General features: G+C 44.5%; 2 protein-coding genes across 4 annotated transcripts in view; both read right to left on the reverse strand.

The window, feature by feature from the left end:
• LOC129815029 (caM kinase-like vesicle-associated protein) overlaps nucleotides 1–16,255 on the reverse strand; it is a 79,812-nt gene extending 63,557 nt beyond the window's left edge. For 2 of the 3 annotated variants that reach the window (XM_055868307.1, XM_055868308.1), the window contains exon 1: nucleotides 15,985–16,255. The gene's annotated coding sequence lies outside the window, so the exon portion shown is untranslated. The remainder of the gene's footprint in view (nucleotides 1–15,984) is intronic. The other variant, XM_055868309.1, reaches the window with a different exon arrangement.
• Nucleotides 16,256–20,124: 3,869 nt separating this feature from the next.
• On the reverse strand, nucleotides 20,125–21,376 carry LOC129815961 (actin-3-like). Its single transcript, XM_055870170.1, has one exon. The coding sequence runs from the start codon at nucleotides 21,279–21,281 to the stop codon at nucleotides 20,172–20,174; it is 1,110 nt and encodes a 369-aa protein (XP_055726145.1). The 5' UTR covers nucleotides 21,282–21,376; the 3' UTR covers nucleotides 20,125–20,171.
• Nucleotides 21,377–21,597: the final 221 nt, after the last annotated feature.

Raw genomic sequence — 21,597 nt, forward strand, 5'->3', positions numbered from 1 at the left:
GGAGGGCTGGCATACCAGCGGCGGGAACACGGTCAGTTCAGCCTCCGCTCACGAACCCATGCAGCTGGGGAGAGCTCGCCTCTCCCGGGAGGAGAGGGAGAGGCGGAGATCACAAGGACTCTGTCTCTACTGTGGTAGAGCGGGCCACTTTATCCACTCCTGCCCGGTAAAAGATCAGGCCCGGTAGTAAGTATGAGGCTACTATCGGGTGGTGTCACCACAGAGAAGACCTCATCATCTACTCTCCTCCCGGTAAGACTAAGATGGGCCACCCACACGCACGACACCCAAGCTTTACTGGACTCAGGAGCAGAGGGTAATTTCATGGACTTCAAGCTCGCTCACAAGCTCCAGATTCCTATCACCTCACTTTTACATTTACATTTACATTTACATTACCTCACTCACGCACAAGATATCCGTCAACGCTCTCAATGGTCAAGAACTCCCCAACATATCTCACACCACTGAACCTATCACACTCATCACTTCTGGCAATCACACTGAGACACTATCATTTCTACTCATGGACTCACCCCTTGCACCATTAGTTCTCGGCCACCCTTGGCTCACCCAACACAACCCCAGAGTTGACTGGGGTCATAACTCTATATCCATGTGGAGTAACAAGTGTCTTGAGTCCTGTTTAGTGTCTGCTTGTTCATCTGTGTCTGATTCTGTGTTTCTAGAGGAGGCAGTGGATTTGTCTAACGTGCCCGTTGAATACCTCGACCTGAAGGAGGTGTTCAGTAAGTCCCGTGCTGCTTGTCTCCCTCCGCATCGTCCCTATGACTGTGCAATAGAATTATTGCCAGGTGAGTCTCCGCCTAAAGGCAAGTTATATTCACTCTCTGTTCCTGAGAGGGAGGCTATGGAGAGATACATCTCTGATTCTCTGGCATCTGGATTCATTCGTCCTTCCTCTTCTCCAGCGGGGGCGGGGTTCTTCTTTGTGGGGAAGAAGGACGGATCTCTGCGTCCTTGCATTGATTACCGTGGGTTGAATAACATCACAGTGAAGAATACCTATCCCTTACCGTTGATGTCCTCAGCCTTTGAAAGGTTACAGGGAGCATCCGTGTTCACTAAGTTGGATTTACGTAATGCATATCATTTGGTTCGCATAAGGAGGGGGGACGAATGGAAGACCGCGTTTAACACCCCCAGAGGGCACTTTGAATATTTGGTCATGCCTTTTGGGCTATCCAACTCCCCAGCGGTTTTCCAGGCACTCGTCAATGACGTGCTGAGAGATATGATTGATCAGTTCATATATGTTTACCTGGATGACATACTGATTTTTTCTTCTTCTCTCCAGGAACACGTTCAGCACGTCAGACGAGTGCTCCAGAGGTTGTTGGAGAATGGACTTTTTGTCAAGGCGGAGAAATGCATTTTTCATGCACAAGCCGTTCCATTCCTAGGTTACATCGTCTCGACTGAAGGTATTCGCATGGATCCTGACAAGATTAAGGCTGTGGTGGAGTGGCCAAGCCCAGATTCCCGTAGGCCCTACAGAGGTTTCTGGGATTCGCCAATTTCTACCGGCGTTTTGTTCGCAACTTTAGCCAGATAGTCGCTTCCCTTACCGCCTTAACCTCCCCCAGAGTGACGTTCAGGTGGACCGATACAGCCGAGGCTGCATTCGTCAAACTCAAGAGCCGCTTTGTTTCGGCCCCCATCCTCATAGCTCCCGATCCCTCGCGTCAGTTCGTGGTGGAGGTGGACGCTTCAGAAGTGGGGGTAGGTGCGGTACTTTCCCAACGTGCCGCATCTGACAACAAGATGCACCCTTGCGCGTTCCTTTCCCATCGGTTATCACCTGCGGAACGCAACTACGACATTGGCAACAGAGAGTTGTTGGCAGTAAAGTTAGCATTGGAGGAGTGGCGCCATTGGTTAGAGGGTTCGGGGGTACCTTTTATAGTTTGGACCGATCACAAGAATTTGGAATATATCAGAACAGCCAAGAGACTCAACTCCAGGCAGGCGCGGTGGGCACTCTTTTTCGGACGTTTTGACTTCTCTCTCTCGTATCGCCCGGGTTCCAAGAATGTCAAACCCGATTCCCTTTCTCGTATTTTTGACCATTCCGAACGCCCATCCACTCCCGAGTGCATCCTACCCAGGACCCTAGTGGTCTCCACACTTATATGGGAGGTTGAATCGAGGGTCAGAACGGCCTTAGAAGGGGTAACGCCTCCGCCCGGTTGTCCGCCTAATCGGTTGTTTGTGCCGGAGGGGTGTCGGTCCGATGTTATTCGGTGGGGGCATTGCTCCAACGTAGCGTGTCATCCAGGAGTCAGCCGTACTAGCTTTTTAGTGAAGCAACGCTTTTGGTGGCCGCTGATGGCTCGTGACATTCACAGTTTTGTCTTGGCTTGCTCGGTTTGTGCCACTGGGAAGAGTTCTAATCCAGATGGGTTACTCCAACCGCTGTCGGTCCCTTCGAGACCCTGGTCCCACATCGCGCTAGATTTTGTTACCGGTCTCCCGCCCTCCCAGGGCAAGACGATTGTTTTGACTGTGGTGGACCGGTTCTCGAAGGCGGCTCATTTTATTCCCTTGCCTAAATTACCATCTGCCAAGGAAACAGCGGTAACGGTCGTGGATCATGTCTTTCGCTTACATGGCCTGCCGATGGACGTAGTTTCTGACCGTGGGCCCCAATTTGTGTCCAAGTTTTGGCAGGAGTTTTGTAGGTTACTGGGAGCAAGTGTCAGTCTTTCTTCAGGGTTTCATCCCCAGAGCAACGGTCAAACGGAGAGGGCCAACCAAGATTTGGAGAGAGTGTTGCGATGTTTGGTTTCTAAGAACCCCTCTTCCTGGAGTCAACAACTCTCTATGGTTGAGTACGCTCACAATTCGTTGCCAGTGGCAGCCACGGGTCTCTCTCCATTTGAGTGTAGTTTAGGTTACCAGCCACCTATCTTTCCCAGTACAGAGTCCGAGGTCACTGTTCCCTCCGCTCACGCTTTCATCCAGAGGTGCCGTCACGTATGGAGCAGAGCCCGTGAGACTCTCCTCCGGGTGGGGGCGCGCACCAAGGCTAAGGCCGATCGCCACCGGTCGAAGCCTCCGGTATACGTTGTTGGACAAAGAGTGTGGCTTTCCACGAAGAACATTCCACTCCGATCCGTTTCTAACAAGCTTGCCCCCAAATTTATCGGGCCGTTCAGGGTCACCAGGATCATTAGTCCGGTGGCGGTCCGGCTCAAGCTTCCTCCGGCGTATAGGAGAATTCATCCTACCTTCCATGTGTCCAAGATAAAACCGGTGTTTCAGGCACGCATTAACCCGCCGGTCCCGGTTCCCCCGCCGCCACGACTTGTTGATGGGGAGACCACCTTTTCTGTCAATCGGATTTTGAACTCGAGAAGGAGGGGACGCGGATTCCAGTACCTGGTAGACTGGGAGGGTTACGGTCCGGAGGAGAGAAGTTGGGTACCCGCTAGGGACATTCTGGATCACTCCCTTATCGATGATTTCAATCGACAGGTAAATTTGTCTGGGAACGCCAAGAGGCGTTCCTAGGGGGGGGGGTATTGTCACGGTTCATGAATCCACTGCCTCACTCTCTCTTTTCTCTCTCTCTCTCTCTCTCTCTCGCTCTCTCTCTCTCTCTCTCCTGTGTTTGTGTGGGCGTGGTTCCCAATCTTGGCCTGATTGTCTGCGCCAGCTGGAATTAATTATCTTCCCCTTTATATGTTCTGTAACCTGTGTTTCTTGTTGTCAGATCGTTGTTTCTTCCCTGAGGTTGTGTCGTGTGTCAGTGCTCATTCTCTCTCAGCCCTTGTGGGGATTATCTGCTGTGCTCCTTCCTACCCAGCCGGACTCACTCCCTTGGATTTCTCAGCACGCTATCATCAGAGGATGTGCCCTAGGCCCTGGGTTGGATTCTGTCTGAGTATTTAGATTTAGATTTAGATTTAAGTCATTTAGCAGACGCTCTTATCCAGAGCGACTTACAAGTACATTCATTCATACTTTTTTTTTTTTTTTTTTTTTTTTTTGTATATTCTGTCTGTCCTGTGGATACTGTAAACTATTTTCATTAAACCATCGTTGCTTGCATCTTGCATCCGCCTCTGTATTGTGACACAGGTCTCTTGGCCCTTCCACCCCTACAGGAGGGCAGCTTCAGCTCAGCCCAGTCCAAGCTCTTCTCTGTCCTAGCACCCCAATGGTGGAACCAGCTTCCCCCTGAAGCTACGACAACAGAGTCACTGCCCATCTTCAGAAAACATCTAAACCCTACCTCTTTAAACAGTATCTCAAATAATCCTCATCCTCACTTGGTGGTGGTAAATTGACAGCTACAAAAATATAGATGAAAACTCTCTTGGTAAATAGTATGTTCTACAGCTAATCATTAGTTTTTCTATCTCAGATGAGCAGAACCTTGATACTTCCTAAATATTAGAGATCGAGCACCAGCTGTTGTTAACGAAGAGACACACACCTCCCCCTTAAGCTTACCCAATGCTGCTGTTTGATACTGCCAATGCATAGAACAACTAGCTAGATGTACAGTGTATTATCCATGTCCTTGTTCAGCCATGACTCTGAGAAACATATGATATTACAGTTCTTCCGGTCCCGTTGATAGAATAGTCTCGGACGGAGCTCGTCCAGTTTGTCTCCTGTGATTGTACGTTCGCTAATAGAACGGAGGTTAGAGGTGGATTATTTATCGGCCAGCGTAGTTTTGTCGGGGTGCCCACACATCAGCCTCTTATACGGCGTCTTTTCCTTTTCCTAGTCTCTGCGATCATGGCCGGGTCCGGGTTGAGCGGTATGTTCTGCACCTCCGACTTGTTGAAGTACAAATCTTAATCCAAGGTTAGTGATCGCTGTTCTGATGTCCAGAAGCTCTTTTCGGTCACAGGAAACGATGGTGGAAACATTATGTACAAAAAAAGTTATGATCAGTGCAAAATGCAAGAAAATACACAAATTGGCAGAATTGGTCAGGAGCCCCTAAAATGGCAGCTATCCTTTCCTGCTACATCCTCTACCCAGAAGTATTGAAGCTGAGAAAACGTATTGGCACATCATGTCAGCGGTGATCTATTATCCTAGCTTTTCTCCACATCAGTCTGAATCCATCCACAGCCTCTTGCCACTCTCTCCAAGCATTGTGAAATGTGACCGATGTGAACTATGACTGTGTTCCCCAGCCTTGATCTGCTTGGCCTTGTGTGATTGATGCACCAACGCGGACAGACTTCAATATCAGATAGCAGGAGGCAGAGACAGAGAGTAAAGGAAGTTACTGTAACATGGACCAGTGAAAAGAGAATAGAAAAGGCATCAATGATGCAACACAGTAGCTGGGGACTCTCTCTGTTCATCCAACACTGCTCTAAACAACCAATCCAATGACATTGGTAGTTAGCCCCAAATACTGTACAGTAGTGGTAGTATTATAGCAATAGTATAGTAAAATATTTTTCATCAACGTAAACTAAATCAATGCACACCCCTGGTATTGAAATAGTAATGACATAATGCTGCTCCATTTTCCGCCTTCCATCCTCCACTAACATAACTGTCTTCATACAGATGCTGCCTGGATGATAGCATATAAGAGTGATGCTGTATGTGACCACTTAGAGATAGTAACATTTACTGACACATATGGTAAATAATTAACTGGCAGACCGAGATTACATTTGTCACTATGTGCACTGATGGGCACTTAAAACCTAAAGCTCTCCACGTGATCATCTCTAGGACACACCTCATTAACAGTATGACCAACTGTGTAAGAAGAAATTGGCATCATAATTGCTAATAATAATATACAACATGGATTAATGTGTTTGGTAATTTATTGTATTGCCCGATGTAGTGTAGAATGTATAATGCTGTGGATGGACTTTCTCACCTTGACTAATCAATAGGTTCTTATATTACATTTTTACACAAATCTCCCATTGACAATAAAACATCTGAGTTATGTGTGCAGATCACAAATTAGAATTTGGCCCTAAAGGATTATTCACTCAGATATATCATCTAGAGCTGCCTTTTGGGGGGTTAAGGGTTAAGAGGGAAACAAGGCAAATGTGTTGCTGCTCCAAACAGCCTATCGACTCCAATCAACATAAGATAGAGGGAGGAGAAAATAACACTAATGATGAGAGTAATGGAATGTGACGCGATCCATGTATCCATCTCTAGGAGACAGTTCCACATTCAACAGTGGAAGGATAACCTTTCCTCGTATTCTATTTCCTGTTCAGGGCAAATGAGGACAGCAGATACTTTACATTTGGTCAATCAATAACAGAAATGAAACAGAGTACATTATAATGGGGGCCATTAACAAACAATATTACACATTGACTCAAACATGGAGAGTTGGATAACATTAAAGGGGGAGAACAGGGTAACATTAGACCATTTTCCATACCTATCACTATGGCAGGGGAAAAACATGCCCTTGTGCTCAGCTGTTACAAATTTGAAAAAAAGATAGACACGTGTTTGCTATAATAGAATAGAACATACAATGCATTCGGAAAGTATTAAGAACCCTTGACTTTTTCCACATTTTGTTTACAGCCTTAAGTTACAGCCTTATTCTAAAATGGATAAAATTGTTTTTATCCCCTCATGAATCTACACACAATATCCCATTATGACAAAGGAAAAACAGATTTATAGACATTTTTGCAAATGTATTAAAAACAAAAAACTGAAATATAAAATTTACATAAGTATTCAGACCCTTTACTCAGTACTCTGTTCAAGCACCTTTGGCAGTGATTACAGCCTCTCAAGGCCACTCAAGGACATTCAGAAACTTGTCCCGAAGCCACTCCTACATTCTCTTGGCTGTGTGCTTAGGGTTGTTGTCCTGTTGGAAGATGAACCTTCGCCCCAGTCTGAGGTCCTGAGCGCTCTGGAGCAGGTTTTCATTAAGGATCTCTCTGTACTTTACTCCGTTCATCTTTCCCTCTATCCTGACTAGTCTCCCAGTCCCTGCCGCTGAAAAACATCTCCACAGCATGATGCTGTCACCACCATGATTCACCGTAGGGATGGTGCCAGGTTTCCTCCAGACGTGACACTTGGCATTCAGGCCAAAGAGTTCAATCTTGGTTTCATCAGACCAGACCAGAGAACCTTTAGGTGCCTTTTGACAAACTCCTATCGGGCTGTCATATGCCTTTTACTGAGGAGTGGCTTCTGTCTGGCCACTCTAACATAAAGGCCTTATTGGTGGAGTGCTGCAGAGATGGTTGTCCTTCTGGAAGATTCTCCCATCTCCACAGAGAAACTCTGAAGCTCTTTCAGAGTGATTGTCGGGTTCTTGCTCAGTTTGGCCGGGCGGCCAGCTCTAGGAAGAATATTGGTGGTTCCAAACTTCTTCCATTTAAGAATGATGGAGGCCACTGTGTTTTGGGGGACCTCCAATGTTTCAGACATTTTTTGGTACCCTTCCCCAGATCTGTGCCTCAACACAATCCTGCCTCGACACAATTCCTCAACATCATGGTCTGGTTTTGGCTCTGACATGCACTGTCAGCTGTGGGACCTTAAACAGACAGGTGTGTGCCTTTCCAAATCATGTCCAATCAATTGAATTTACCACAGGTGAACTCCAATCAAGTTGTAGAAACATCTCAAGGATGATCAATGGAAACAGGATGCACCTGAGCTTAATTTCGATTCTCATAGCAAAGGGTCTGAATACTTATGTTAATAAGGTATTTCTGTTTTTCATTTTTAATACATTTGCAAAAAAAATCTAAAAACCTGTTTTTGCTTTGTTATTATGGGCTATTGTGCCTATATTGATGAGGAAGAAAATGTATTAAATCCATTTTAGAATAAGGCTGTAACGTTAAAGAAAATGTGAATACTTTCCAAATGTATTGTATGTATAAGATTAGATTGAGGCTAATGACATAAGTCAATATAACTGTGTCAGACTATAGAAGTTGAATATCTTTGATTCTATACATCAAAGGCAGAGACTATACTCTCAATACTGTTATTGTGAAATAACTGTAGCCTTATCTTATTACTTTAATAGATCCAACGCTTTAAAACTCTTTAGACGTTATCTCTGCCGTCAATCATTAAACACTCTGACTCTTATTTACAAATACACTCGACTGTAGAAATATATACCTTTACTCCACCCAAAAGCCTGCTATTCTCACTTTCACAAGAGTCCAATCACTGACACTTCAATCTAATGAAAGACCACAGGGAAATGTTTCGCTGCACTCTAATGCTGTTGCCATTGCCTCCCCACACTGTCAATGTCTAAGCTGTGTGTCAAGACGTAATTCATCTTCTTGAGTGGAGGAACGAATGACCTTGCTGCCATCAGACAGGAAGGCAGGCAGGGAGGCAGCCCACTGCGCAGTCTGCTGTGGAGAATGACACTCGCACTCCCAGTCTTAACTCCCAACCATTTGGAATTAAGTAAATCCGAGCGCTGCATGCCATACAACTGCAACCACCACTAGAGTTGAGAGGACTACGTACAACCCATTACTTTTCTAGTCATCTTTCTTCTGTTGAATCTGTCAATATGGGTTTGACAATTTAGAGGCATCCCCAAAAATGTCAATGGAAATGAAGATGAAGGAAGAAAACACATCCTGCTAATATTTATGTGATCAACCTTTAAGATTCCTCAAGAATTGTAATGAGGCAATCACATCATAACTTTTCTAGAACCACCATTACTTTAGCAACTGTTTGTTTTCACATCTCTCAAACATGCACATATACTGTGGACAGATGTGCACAACAAACACATCACACAGAGGCATGAGGAAACTCAAGGTTACTTTCGTAACCCCATTTGTATGATTACATTTATATTTAAGTCATTTAGCAGACGCTCTTATCCAGAGCGACTTACAAATTGGAAAGTTCATACATATTCATCCTGGTCCCCCCGTGGGAATTGAACCCTGGTCCCCCCGTGGGAATTGAACCCACAACTCTGGCGTTGCAAGCGCCATGCTCTACCAACTGAGCCACAGGAAAGGCAGCCAAAGGCGAAATTGGCAGCCAAAGGAGAAATTGGCTTTGGGGGTGACGAGTGAAATATACCTGCTGGAGTGCGTGCTACGGGTTGGTGCTGCTATGATGACCAGTGAGCTGAGATAAGGCGGGGCTTTACCTACCAAAGACTTATAGATGACCTGGTGCCAGTGGGTTTGGCGACGAATATGGAGCTAGCCTTTGCTTTCCTGCCTGTGTATATTGGTTCCTAACTTCCATGAAAAGTTGCATATTGCGGGGGCTATTCGAAGCTAATGCAGTACGCCACAGGATGTTTTTGTGCTGGTCAAAGGCAGTCAGGTCTGGAGTGAATCAAGTGCTATATCTGTTCCTGGTTCAACATTTTTTGAATGGGGCATGCTTATTTAAGATGGTGAGGAAAGCACTTTTAAAGAATAACCTCTACTGGCAGAATGAGGTCAATATCTTTCAAGGATACCCGGGCCAGGTCGATTAGAAAGGCCTGCTCGCTGAAGTGTTTTAGGGAGCGTTTGACAGTGATGAGGGGTGGTCGTTTGACCGCAGACCCAATATGGATGCAGGCAATGAGGCAGTGATCGCTGAGATCCTGGTTGAAGACAGCAGATGTGTATTTAGAGGCAGGTTGGTCAGGATGATATCTATGAGGGTGCCCGTATTTACGGATTTGGGGTTGTACATGATAGGTTCATTGATAATTTGTGTGAGATTGAGGGTATCTAGCTTAGATTGTAGGACGATCGGGGTGTTAAGCATGTCCCAGTTAAGGTCACCTAACAGTACAAGCTCTGAAGATAGAAGGGGGGAAATCAATTCACATATGATGTCCAGGGCACAACTGGGGGCAGAAGTTGGTTTATAACAAGCGGCAACGGTGAGAGACTTCTGGAAAGATGGATTTTTAGAAGTAGAAGCTCAAATTGTTTGGGCACAGACCTGGATAGTATGACAGAACTCTGCAAGCTGTCTCTGCAGTAGATTGCAACTCCAACCCCTTTAGCAGTTCTATCTTGTCGGAAAATGTTATAGTTAGGGATGGAAATTTCAGGATTTTTGGTGGCCTTCCTAAGCCAGGATTCAGACACGGCTAGGACATCCGGGTTGGCAGAGTGTGCTAAAACAGTAAATAAAACAAACTTAGGGAGAAGGCTTCTAATGTTAACATGCATGAAACCAAGGCTTTTACAGTTACAGAAGTCAACAAATGAGAGCGCCTGGGAAATGGGAGTAGAGCTAGGCGCTGCAGGGCCTGGATTAACCTCTACATCACCAGAGGAACAGAGGAGGAGTAGGATAAGGGTACGGCTAAAGGCTATAAGAACTGGTTGTCTCGTGCATTTGGAACAGAGAGTAAAAGGAGCAGGTTTCTGGGCGCAGAAGAATAGATTCAAGGCATAATGTACAGACAAGGGTATGGTACGATGTGAATACAGTGGAGGTAAACCTAGGCATTGAGTGACGATGAGAGAGGTTTTGTCTCTAGAGACATTTAGACCAGGTGAGGTCACCGCATGTGTGGGAGGTGAAACAAAAGGGTTAGCTAAGGCATATCGAGCAGGGCTGGAGGCTCTACAGTGAAATAAGACAATAATCACTAACCAAAACAGCAATGGACAAGGGATTTTGACATTAGGGAGAGGCATGCGTAGCCGAGTGATCATAGGGACCAGTGGGTAGCTAGGCAAGCTGGAGACACGGCGATCCAGACAGCTAGCGGGCCGGGGATAGCAGGCTAGCAGTAGGGCCTTAGGGGGACGTCGCGATGGAACCGTCTGTTGTAGCCCCCTCGGACGGTTACGCCGGCAGATCCGTCGTGATGGATTGGCAGGGCTCCGTGTAGGCAGTAAAAGGGGTCCAGGCCAATGGGGCAAAATAGGTATTGTAGCCCAAGAAATTGGCTGATGAACATCTTCAGCTAACAGTCCGATATGCTCTAGACAGCTAACGGGCCACGGCTAGCAGGCTAGCGGATGGGACTTTAGGGGACGTCGCGACGGAGGAGCCTGTTGAAACCCCTCGGGCGGATTACGTCGGTAGACCAGTCGTGATGGATCGGCGGGGCTTCGTGTCGGCAGTAAAAGGGGTCCAGGCCAATTGGCAAAATAGGTATTGTAGCCCAAGGAGTGGCTGATGGACTTCTTCAGCTAGCCGGGAGATGGGCCTAGCACGGGGCTAGTTCCCGGCTCACTGGTGCTTGCTTCGGGACAGAGGCATTAGCCAGGGGTAGCCACTCGGATAGCAGCTAGCTAGCTGCGATGATCCAGGTGAAAAGGTTCAGAGCTTGCGGTAGGAATCCGTAGATGTGGAGAAAAAGCAATACGGTATGCTCTGGGTTGAATCGCGCTGTGCAGACTGGCAGGAGTTGACCAGGCTAAGGTTAGCTGATGGCCGCTAGCAGTGGCTAACTGACTACTAGCTAATAGCTAGTAAGCTGGCTAGCTTCTGTTGGGGGATCCGGTTCTAAAGTATAGAAAATAGCAGATCCATACCACTTTGGGTGAGGCGGGTTGCAGGAGAGTATGTTGAAACTGAGGTTAAAAATATAAAAAATATAGACAAAATATATAAGAAGGGAAAAATATATATATACACGGGACACGACAAGACAAAGACGTCTGAACTGCTACGCCATCTTGGAAACTGTGGGGAATCCAGGAATCCAGGAATCCAGGAATCCAGGACTGTGGGGAATCCAGGACGAGATGTGGGATTGGAGACAGGGACCAGAGTCAGAGTGGGCAGAACTGTAGCATGAGAGGGAAACAGCGTCAGGCAAGGAAAACAGGCACAACAGGATGACAGGATCTGAATAGTAACAAACAGCTAGAAACATAGACTGACTGAGCAGAGATTACGATCTGGCAGCGCGGAAGTGGCAGGACTGAGTATTTGTAGAGGTCTTGATTATGGAACAGGTTGAAGCTGGTGGAGATCTGCTCTGACTCCAGCACACCTGTCTCCGCCCACACAATCACATACACACACAGAGAGAGAGAGGGAGAGAGTACTGGGGGAGTGGCGGCAGGTCATGGAGACACAGGATGAGCAGTAGAGGGCATTGCAGGAGCAGATGTGACATGGGCTTTGACCAGGCCATTCCAAGACATTTAAATGTTTCCCCTTAAACCACTCGAGTGTTGCTTTAGCAGGAACCTCCGCCCCAGTCTCAAATTTCTGGAAGACTGAAACAGGTTTCCTCAAGAATTTCCCTGTATTTAGTGCCATCCATCATTCCTTCAATTCTGACCAGTTTCCCAGTCCCTGTCGATGAAAAACATCCTCACAACATGATGCTGCCACCACCATGCTTCACTGTGGGGCTGGTGTTCTCGGGGTGATAAGAGGTGTTGGGTTTGCACCAGACATAGCATTTTCCTTGATGGCCAAAAAGCAACATTTTTGTCTCATCTGAGCAGAGTACCTTCTTCAATATGTTTGAAAAGTCTCCCACATGCTTTTTGGTGAACACCAAACGTGTTTGCTTATTTTTTCCTTTAAGCAATGGCTTTTTTCTGTCCACTCTTCCGTAAAGCCCAGCTCTGTGGAGTGTACGGCTTAAAGTGGTTTTATGGACAGATACTCCAATCTCCGCTGTGGAGCTTTGCAGCTCCTTCAGGCTTATCTTTGGTCTCTTTCTTACCTCTCTGATTAATGCCCTCCTTGCCTGGTCTGTGAGTTTTGGTGGGCGGCCCTCTCTTGGCAGGTTTGTTGTGGTGCCATATTCTTTACATTTTTTAATAATGGATTTAATGGTGCTCCGTGGGATGTTCAAAATGTCAGATATTTTTTTATAAACCAACCCTGATCTGTACTTCTCCACAACTTTGTCCTTGACCTGTTTTGAGAGCTCTTTGGTCTTCATGGTGCCGCTTGCTTGGTGGTACCCCTTGCTTAGTGGTGTTGCAGACTCTGGGGCCTTCAGAACAGGTGTATATATACTGAGACCATGTGACAGATCATGTGACACTTAGATTGCACACAGGTGGACTTTATTTAACTAATTATGTGACTTCTGAAAGTAATTGGTTGCACCAGATCTTATTTAGGGGCTTCATAGCAAAGGCACCACTTTTCTGTTTAATTTAATTTGTTTAAATTTTTTGAAACAAGTAATTTTTTCATTTCACTTCACCAATTTGGACAATGTTGTGTATGTCCATTACATGAAATCCAAATAAAAATCCATTGAAATTACTGGTTGTAATGCAACAAAATAGGAAAAATTCCAAGGGGAATGAATACTTTTGCAAGGCACAGTAGATCATGTATTTCCCGGTAGAAATACCTTGCAAAGCAACTACTCTCTTTCCCTCTCGATCACGCGTCTTCTGTCGCTTCTCTCATTCTCCACGTCTGCTCCACACATACCGGAAAAGTAGGCATGTAATAGATTATCGTCATTGTAGTTAATTACCACATTTTCTGCGCTAAACTATAAACTATAACTATAAATATATCGAATATTGGCCTGTTGGAAATGACAACTCCCTACTACATCGCACAGTTCAGGCTTGATCTGATTTATCTAGAGAAACAGCACATTAAGTTCACAGAAAAAAACAGACCTAAATGGAATTAAAATATTTGAACCGATGTTGGTCAATGACTTTTCTTTTATTATAAAGAATAACATACATTTTGGTTAATCGCTCAGCACTATTGAACTGCCATAATAAAACCGATCAAAGAGAAGTCCTGAATCTGAGTCTCTCTGACAGGAGCCCTTTGGTGGATGGGGCTGAGCACTCCCCCATCCACATCAATGGGACTGTAGTGGAGTGGGTCGAGAGCTTCAAGTTCCTCTGTATTCACATCACTAAGAAATTAACATGGTACACTAACACCCACACAGTTGTGAAGAGGGCACGACAGCACCTCTTCCCACTCAGGAAGCTGAAAAGATTTGGCAACTGCAAGGCAAGGTGCTACAAGGCGGTGTAAGAGGAAGGCCCAAGAAATTGCCAAAGACTCCAGCTACTCATGACATAGCAAGCAGTATCAGTGCACCAAGTCAGGAACAGCTTCTACCCCAAGCCATAAGACTAAACAATACTGATAAATAGCTAAACAAATGGCTACCCAGGCTACCTGCATTTATCTTTTTTTACAGTAACTCTCTTGCTCACACACGGAACTCTACCCACACACTCACTCATGCATACTGACGCCACACACACACACACGCACACACACACACACACACACACACACACACACACACACACACACACACACACACACACACACACACACACACACACACACACACACACACACACACACACACACACCACATAAGTGCCATTCACAAAACCAGCTATAATGTCCTTTCAAACCCAGATCATTGTACACTGGTGTTAATGTGTCACGCCACAGGGTTTCACCAGCTGCAATAAAAAAAAACTAATCTATTCAGTTTCTCACATCCCCATTAGCTACCTCACAAGATTGTAGCAATAGATTGTGGGGCTAATTAGGTTGACTATTGAATTGGACATACATTAACGAGATTGAATGTGATATTAGGAACTTACAAATTTGGAATCATTGTACGAATTTGAATTCATAACAAGTCATACAATTGTTCACAATTTTCAAGACCGGTTTGGCTTGTGAACACTACTTTCAAAACTACTGGATGAAATTATACAAAACCCTTAACTTGCTTCTCTAAGAATATGATAATGTCATAGTGGTTATGGGATCTGTCAACAAAAAAAAAAAAGATGAGGCCAAAGAAAATGTGTCAATGTATGTTAGTCCATTACTATATTGATTTTTATTGTTATTTATTGTTGTTATTATTATTGAAAGAAAAGTATTACTGATATATTACTATATCCACATGCTTTGGGGGCCCAGAAATAGTCAAGCATTATACAAGGAATACAAATTAATAGGATGACTGAGTGTAGGAGTTTTTAAAAAAAACTAATCTGGCACTGTCATGGCATAAAAAGAAAGTGTCAGCGTCATTGGGATGACTGCTTGAAACTGCACATCCTTTCTATCAGCTTCTCAGTTCTTCTCACCAGGGGTAAAAAGTTCTCACTTGACTTTCCTATAGAAAATAGTCAAATATACTATATAAATATGCTATATATTACCAGTAAGTGGCTTAACAAACTTGAACTTGTTGATTAAACTGTTACAGAGGTGTTGAACGCTGCTTAGTTACAGAGGTGTTGAACGCTGATTAGCATGCATCAGCATCACTGATACACCCCGTTTTATATTAAATAGCCAATGTCATGCAAAACATGGTGTTGCAGATGAGATTAATGAAAATATGAATGCAGAAAAACGGGTATGCGAATAGGCTACACGATTATTTTGGCTACTATCAACTTGTTGGCACGCACAGTCGAACATCACAAGTTGAGCAACTTAAAAGTCAATCTCTTAAAAAAAATACTTGAATAGCTAAATTCTCACTCAAATGTTACATTTTATTCAATTCGTCTTGGAAACCGGTTAGGTGTGATGGTGTTTGAAATATAGGCTATTATATAACGTATAACTTAATTTATACAACAGAGATGTATCGACGAAATAACTGTACCCTTTAGCTTTACCAAATTATAGGATACTACCTCACGATATGCTTCACTAGGTTGTTCACGTGCAGTCTCGTGTCTCGTGCGCTTCGTTTACAGTAGGCGTAATAGCGAGCATGGGGAAAATCTATTTGACTGCGAAGTTTCGACCAGTCTAGTCTATCATAATGCGTAAATTCTGGTGCATCGTTCTCCATCACTTTATCGGCAAAATGTGCAAGCATTATATACTTGATATTAAACGGCACAATTAACCTGATTAGGTTTATGTTTTTAACATGTAATGCGTTTGAGAGAAAAAATCGCTTAATTAAGGGAAAGGACTAAGTTTCCCAAACAAACCAAAGTGAAAATTAATTAGTGAGCTCAACTCTTTGTGATAGCCTAGACAACTAAAATTGCGAGAACTTACCTTATCAGCAAATGTCTAAATAAACGTTGAATCCACTGACTTTTTCCACTCGACTGTTCTCCTGATTGTTACTGCAAATATAACGACCTTTCTACTTAGCTTTGAACGAAGTACTTATTTCTAAAACAATTCAAATAAATTCCAGCGCTCCGTTTTTACCATATGTTGTGCCTCTCGCGTCGAGTTCAGCTCCGTGAGGGACGAGGGGCGGAATAGGCTACATACAGTAGGTTACGCACAGTGAAGAGGATGGAACACACACGAGTGGGGGGCATAGAGGACCGAATTACGAGTTAATCTGATATGAACCTAATGGGTGTGGCAAATTAATGAACCCACGAAATTTGCATATATACAGTGCATTCGGAAAGTATTCAGGCCCCTTGACTTTTTCCACATTTTGTTACGTTTTGACATTTTTTGCTAATTTATACAAAAAACAGAAATACCTTATTTACATAAGTATTCAGACCCTTTGCTATGAGACTCGAAATTGAGCTCAGGTGCATCCTGTTTACATTGATCATCCTTGAGATGTTTCTACAACTTGATTGGTGTCCACCTGTGGTAAATTCAATTGATTGGACATGATTTGGAAAGGCACACACCTACCTATATAAGGTACCACAGTTGACAGTGCTTGTCAGAGCAAAAACCAAGCCATCAGGTTGAAGGAATTGTCTGTAGAGCTCCAAGACAGGATTGTGTCGATGCACAGATCTGGGGAAGTGTACCAAAACATTTCGGCAGCATTGAAGGTCCCCAAGAACACAATGGCCTCCATCATTCTTAAATGGAAGAAGTTTGGAATCCCCAAGACTCTCCCTAGATCTGGCCGCCTGGCCAAACTGAGCAATCAGAGGAGAAAGAACTTGGTCAGGGAGGTGACCAAGAACCCGATGGTCACTTTGACAAAGCTCCAGAGTTCCTCTGTGGAGATGGGAGAACTTTCCAGAAAGACAACCATCTCTGCAGCACTCCACCAATTAGGCATTTATGGTAGAGTGGCCAGATGGAAGCCACTCCTCATTAAAAGGTGCACGACAGCCCGCTTGGAGTTTGCCAAAAGGCACCTAAAGGACTCTCAGACCATGAAAAACAAGATTTTCTGGTCTGATGGTCAAGATTGAACTCTTTGGCCTGAATGCCAAGCGTCACATCTGGAGGAAACCTGGCACCATCCCTACGATGAAGCATGGTGGTGGCAGCATCATGCTGTGGGGATGTTTTTCAGCGGCAGGGACTGGGAGACTTGTAAGGATCGAGGAAAAGATGAACGGAGCAAAGTACAGAGAGATCCTTGATGGAAACCTGCTCCAGAGTGCTCAGGACCTCTGACTGGGGCGAAGGTTCACCTTCCAATATCTTCAGTAAAGAATGGGAGAAACTCCACAAATACAGTTGTGCCAAGCTTGTAGCGTCATACCCAAGAAGACTCGAGGCTGTAATCGCTGCCAAAGGTGCTTGAACAAAATACTGAGTAAATTGTCTGAACACTTAATGTAAATGTGATATTTCAGTTTTTTATATTTATTCGCAAACAGCATCATCACTTTGCTCGTTGTATAATTCCGTCTCGCATCTACGCGCTTTCCTCTCACCTTTACCCATTCTCTTGTGGTCTTCAGTGTACAACACAATGGCTGTCTGTGACCAGGCGAAAAAACCTTTCCAAGCCAAACCTTCATACCATAACTGCTAAATGAAACACAGCGTAAATCGTCATCATAGCTACTAGAACCATGTATTGCATCTTGCTCATCCATATATTTATATGTACATATTATTATTCCAACCCTTTACATTTGTGTGCATTAGGTAGTTGTTGTCAATTTGTTAGAATATTTGTTAGATATTATTGCACTGTCGGAACTAGAAGCGCAAGCATTTTGTTACACTCGCATTAACATCTGCTAACCATGTGTATGTCACGTTTTGAACTAACGTGCTAATAAACCCGCTACAATCACGCAGTACAATATACATCAAACAGTTTAGCAGTTACACCGGCAGGCCCCGGTGGCAAAAAATGTATATAACTGAAAGCTTAACGTGACTTGGAAGAGTTCCAGCACAGATAGAATGATAAGCCAGATATTTCACCGGATGTATAAGTGAAGCATCCGGTTAGCGTTTCCATTCATTTACCAAATATTGTGATGAGAGGACGCCCAGTGGAAGGCAGTGGGAGAAGATGGAGCGAGATGGATTTTGGCCGACATTTTGCACATTTTCTCATCAATGAAACATTTGATTTAAATACAGTTTTCTGTGCCCAAAACTAGAATCTGTTATGAACAGAGTGGACTATGTTTTGTAAAAAAAATTAAAAAGTATTGTTTAGAAGGAGTGTAAGGGTGAATTGACTTAATGCAAACTCTCACTTCACAGAGTAGGCATTCGCTAAGGGAAATATGCAAATACATGCTAGAACGCTAGCTCTTAATTGGCTCTGCCCCTCTCCTTGCTTGTTTTGCCCACTATGACTAATTTGTTCCCATTGGAAACGACAGACTGGTCTATCTTGGGTTAGTTATAAAAATCATTGGTTCCAGTGTTGGATAGCCTTAGTCAGCTAGCTAACATTATTCTCTGAGTAGTTAGCTAGCTGCATTAGATAGCTAAGTAAGTGAAAGTTAACAATATACAACCAAATATAGCTAGCTCTTCTCTCGCTCTCTCTCTCTCTGCTGCTTCTCCTTATTTTTCAAATAAATTAATTTGTTCAAAACTGTGAAACTATTGTCTTTCTTTCTCTTTGAGTCAACTACTCCCCACATGTTATGCCCTGCAGTGCTAGCTATGCTTTAAGTACTAAATTCATTCTCTGATCCTTTGATTGGGTGGACAATATGCCAGTTCATTCTGCAAGAGCTCTGATAGGACGCTGTCATAATTACTGTGCAAGTCTATGGAAGGGGGTGAGAACTATGAGCCTCCTAGGTTTTGTATTGAAGTCAATATCCCTAGAGGAGGATGGAAAATAGACGTCCTCCGGCTACACCATGGTGCTACCCAGAGAGTGCTGTTGAAGCTAATGTAGACCTTCACTACAAAACATTGGGTTTTAATCAGTTATTTGTTGACGTGATTATATTAAGTATTGGTTTTCTGAAATTCACTGAGTAGGATGGTCCTTCCCTTCCTCCTCTGAGGAGCCTCCACTAACTCATACTCTCTACAGTACCAACCTCCAACAATCACACAGGCATTCTTTTTACATGTGTCACCTCGCATGCAGCCAACTCAAAGCCAAATAACTCCTGTTAATGTTTGACATGAAGAGAAGTCATGTTGAAAGGAGCTGTTAAAGGCAAATCAAAGACCCTGTAGGCTCTGGGCTGCTGATTAGAAGAGGCTCCCCTGTCGCTCATGTGTGCAAACTGGGACTGAGGGGATGTCAGTGGTGGTGTCAGGCTTAATCTTGTTCCACTGTAGTGGAGATCCACATCAGAGGAGCACCTAGCTGAGTTAAATGTCTAATGCAGATTACTCTGTGTATATATATATATTTATATGTCAGGCTTATATATTAAGCCTGACACCACCACAGCTTCAAATTGTGTGTATACACTGTATGTATACAGTATATATATACACATTTTTAAGCTCTATACTATACCTGTTCCCACTATGCATAGTTGGATCTTATAGTGTGATCGCCAGCCTTGTCTAAACTACAATGCACAGGAAAAAAATACACTGTTTCCACAAGGTATTGGATTGTTGGAAATTAAGTAAACCTCTAACATTTTGCTACTTAACCAAACCCCCTAAGGTCTCCATTTCCATGCTGATTACAGATGAAGCATAATGGAACATTTTTTATATAAGTGCCTTCCCATGTTGCAAGAGAAGGAAAGATGTTAATTCAACAAGACATCATAGTAGATCCAATGAAGACAATGAATCTCCCTTTTCATACAAGAAAAACGTCATACTGCATGATGCATCTTTCTGGAACTTTCAACTCAGATGACAATGATGTTTAATTGATATTGGAGGGAACATCGAATTAACAAACGATAAGGCATTGAATGGCCCATTTTACCAGTGCAATAAAGCATACAATAAAAAAACAAGCCTGGCATATTTTGAAATCAATATCCAATTTATTTTTCACTTTCATGTATTCCTGAATCATTGCATACTATAGGCCTACAGTACAAATTCTGAAGGTCTGAGTTCTAATAGCATTTATTGCGCACCACACTGGAGCCCTCCTCCTGGTACTCCTGCACCTTCACCCACATGGGCTGGAAGCTGCTGAGGCAGGTGATGATGGAGCCCCCCACCCAGGAGGCAAACTCCCTGTGAGCCCCAGATAGCATCCTGATTATGGAGTCCCTCGGGGCCAGTTTCTCCATCTCTGCCTGGAGCCGCTCCGGGAAACCGCTGAACATCGAGGAGCCGCCACACAGGGCCACGTTGGCCATCAAGGCCGCCTGCCACTCGGGGGCGCACTTCTGCAGGCTGTTCGTGGCCAGGATGTGAACTCCGGGCTGCGACATTCCTACGTCGGATGGACAGAATAGGATCTCAGGGCCACGGAAGCGCTCGTCGCCCAGGGTAATGGTGGTGCCATCGGGGAGTTGATAGTCCAGAGGTGTGCCTTTGTCCTCAGAACTCAGCTGGGAGACGTAGCAACTCTGCTTCTTCATCTCTTGCACAGAGGACATTTGCTGGAGAGCACTCCCATGTCCAACGTCGGCCAGTAGTTTGCTCAGATAGTCAGACACACCCTTTCCAGCCAGGTCCATGTGAAATGTGGCATGTGGTAAGCAGTAGCCATTGCACACTGGAGAGACAGAGGTGCAGCCAGCCCCAGAGTCCACCACTAGACCAGTAACCAGTCCATAAGAATACATGGACAGCACAGGCTGGTAACCAACATACATCGCTGGGGCCCCAAACCCTTCAAACAGGAGTTCAGCTGTCTTCTCTCGGTTGGAGATGGGAGAGAAGGCTGGGTCAGTCATCAGGATGCCATGCTCTTCTGGGCAGACTTGCAGCTCCTCATAGAGCACATGGCTCCACAGCTTCTCCAGGGAATCCCAGTCACTTATCATTCCACTGGTGATGGGCCTCTTGAGAATGAGATCATCTGAGTCCTTGCAGGGAATGTTGTTTCCAAAATAACATTCAGTTTGGTCCTTTTTGGACAATCCAACCACTGAACTCAGAACTTTATGGGGCTTCTCATCTCCAGAGAAGCCAGCTTTGATGGAGCCTGATCCTGGGTCGATTACAATAGCCACATTCTGCTTGAAATCCTCACTGCTATCCACTGCAGTCATTCTTAGACCGTCTGTAATTTGTTTGAACAATGAAAGCAAAAGTTGAAGTTATTTTTCTTTCTCTAGTTGTCCCCAAGCATGTCTGCAACAATCAACTCTTATGAACGAAGACTAATGGTCTGAAAGACTGCTTTAGTACTTGAAAAAACGTGTTTGTCACAAAACCTGTGACATCACAATGGCATCAATGGCCTTGTAGCATCACCACAGTGCTCCAGTCTGGGTGACTATGGCAACAGATGATCACAGGGTTATTTCTCAGTATTTGTGAACATTAGCTGACAAGGATAGCTTTTTCACACACACACACACACAC

This window comes from Salvelinus fontinalis, chromosome 18 (genome assembly GCF_029448725.1).
Source record: "Salvelinus fontinalis isolate EN_2023a chromosome 18, ASM2944872v1, whole genome shotgun sequence".
NCBI classification, from domain to species: Eukaryota; Metazoa; Chordata; class Actinopteri; order Salmoniformes; family Salmonidae; genus Salvelinus; species Salvelinus fontinalis.